Genomic DNA, 1724 nt, shown 5'->3' with positions numbered 1-1724 from the left:
CAGTTTTTGTCCCACTCCCTCTTCCCCCATCCCATGGCAGAATATGGACAGTTTTCTACATCAACACATTTAGATCTGTCTTTTTTTTTGTAATAGTTGAATGGTACTTCATTGCATGGGTAATAGAATTTAACCATTTCTCTCTTGATGGATGTGTAGGTTTTTTGTTTTTTTTTTTTACCATTTTGTTTGGGAGGGTACTCTGGAATCCTTTTTTGTGTATGCTAGCATCTCTGGAAGAGAATTTTAGAATCTCAAGGATGTATTCATTTAGGTATTTGATAGATAACTGCCAAATTGCCCCCCAAATTGTTACACTAGTTTACATATAACAATTAGTGAGAGGACCTATTAAATTCTTCTTAATTGAGTATTAATCTTTTTTTATTTGTTGCCAAGCTATTGAGCTAAAATTGGTTTCTTATTTTAATTTGCACTATTTTTGATTATTTGGGAGGTTGAGCATCTTTTTATGTTTACTGGTAATTTGATTTTCTTGGTAAATTATTTTTTTTTTGTAGAAATTATTTTTTTTGTAGAAGTTCTTTAGTATGTAAAATGCTAAACATTTTCAAGTCTTCCTTTTATATTTTAACTTTTGAAAAATTGATAATTTTTATTTGGTGAAATGTGCTAGTCTTATCTATCATATAGCTTTTGCGTTGCTTATAATGCTTAGAAAGGCCTAAAAAGATTAGGAAAATATTCTACTATATGTTCTTATTTTATGGTTTTTTGAAAAACTTTTAATACTTTCTGGATATTTTGGGGAGGGGGTGATGTGAATAAGTAAGGATTTAGCTTTATTATTTTGTAAATAAATGGCTAGTTAAATGGCCTCTTTACATTACTAAATTCTCATATAGACCTGAGCTGTTATTCCATTTCATTGACTTAACTGTCCCAGTACCAGATTTATTTCCTTAGGATAGCTGTACATTTTTAATATTTGGTAAGGTAATTCTCTACCCACCTGTCCCAGTGTTTCTTCTCTTTCAAAAAATTATTGGATATTCTCAAAACATTAAATATTTGAGGATTTATTTCAGAATCACTATTCCATTTGGATTTTGACTGTACTGCAGTGAATTTAGGAGATTAATTTGAGCAAATCATCATGGACCCATTCAGCAATAATAGAAGTCCTGCGGTAAAGATTTAGCTTTCTATTTCTTAATGTCTTTATTTTGATGTTTTAATTATACAACTCGTGGTTTTACATTGTTAGTGACCATATCCAAAATTGTTCAAGCAAAATTGGAAAGTTTTATTTTATCCTTATCAAATCAATATTTACATACACATCTGACATAAAATGCTGATGGGTATTAAAGGAACACAATTATGACATGACTTTTCTTTGTAAAAAACTTGGTTGAATCAGCTGTTGGTTTACGCTTTTCCAGACTAAACTGTTGATGGGCGAAGTGATGAGAGAAGCTGCCTTTTCACTTGCTGAGGCCAAGTTCACAGCAGGAGACTTCAGGTAAGAAGACTTAATGGGGTGTTTTGAAAAAAATCAAAGTGCTTTCAAGTTCATAATTTTATTTAAAAGCCATTTTAAATTAAAAAGCACACGCTTTAAAGACAATTGATACACTAGTAATAATTAGAACACTTAGCCCCATCTCCTTAATACCACTGCCTTTATTACTGCCCACATGTATCTGCTACATAGTCACAGGCACAGGATACTTAACATTTTATAGTTCATTTTCATTTAA

General features: G+C 31.0%; 1 protein-coding gene across 1 annotated transcript in view; it reads left to right on the top strand.

Annotated features, from left to right (window-relative positions):
- ATP6V1D (ATPase H+ transporting V1 subunit D) overlaps positions 1 to 1724 on the top strand; it is a 13347-nt gene that overhangs the window by 5499 nt on the left and 6124 nt on the right. Inside the window, exon 3 of the mRNA XM_006915137.3 lies at positions 1407 to 1486. Coding sequence (XP_006915199.1) covers positions 1407 to 1486 — 80 coding nt within the window. The remainder of the gene's footprint in view (positions 1 to 1406; positions 1487 to 1724) is intronic.

Source organism: Pteropus alecto, unplaced genomic scaffold (genome assembly GCF_000325575.1).
Source record: "Pteropus alecto unplaced genomic scaffold, ASM32557v1 scaffold276, whole genome shotgun sequence".
In the NCBI taxonomy this organism is placed as follows: Eukaryota; Metazoa; Chordata; class Mammalia; order Chiroptera; family Pteropodidae; genus Pteropus; species Pteropus alecto.
Note: the sequence above shows the minus strand (reverse complement) of the source record. Positions and strands in the feature narration are given on the sequence as shown.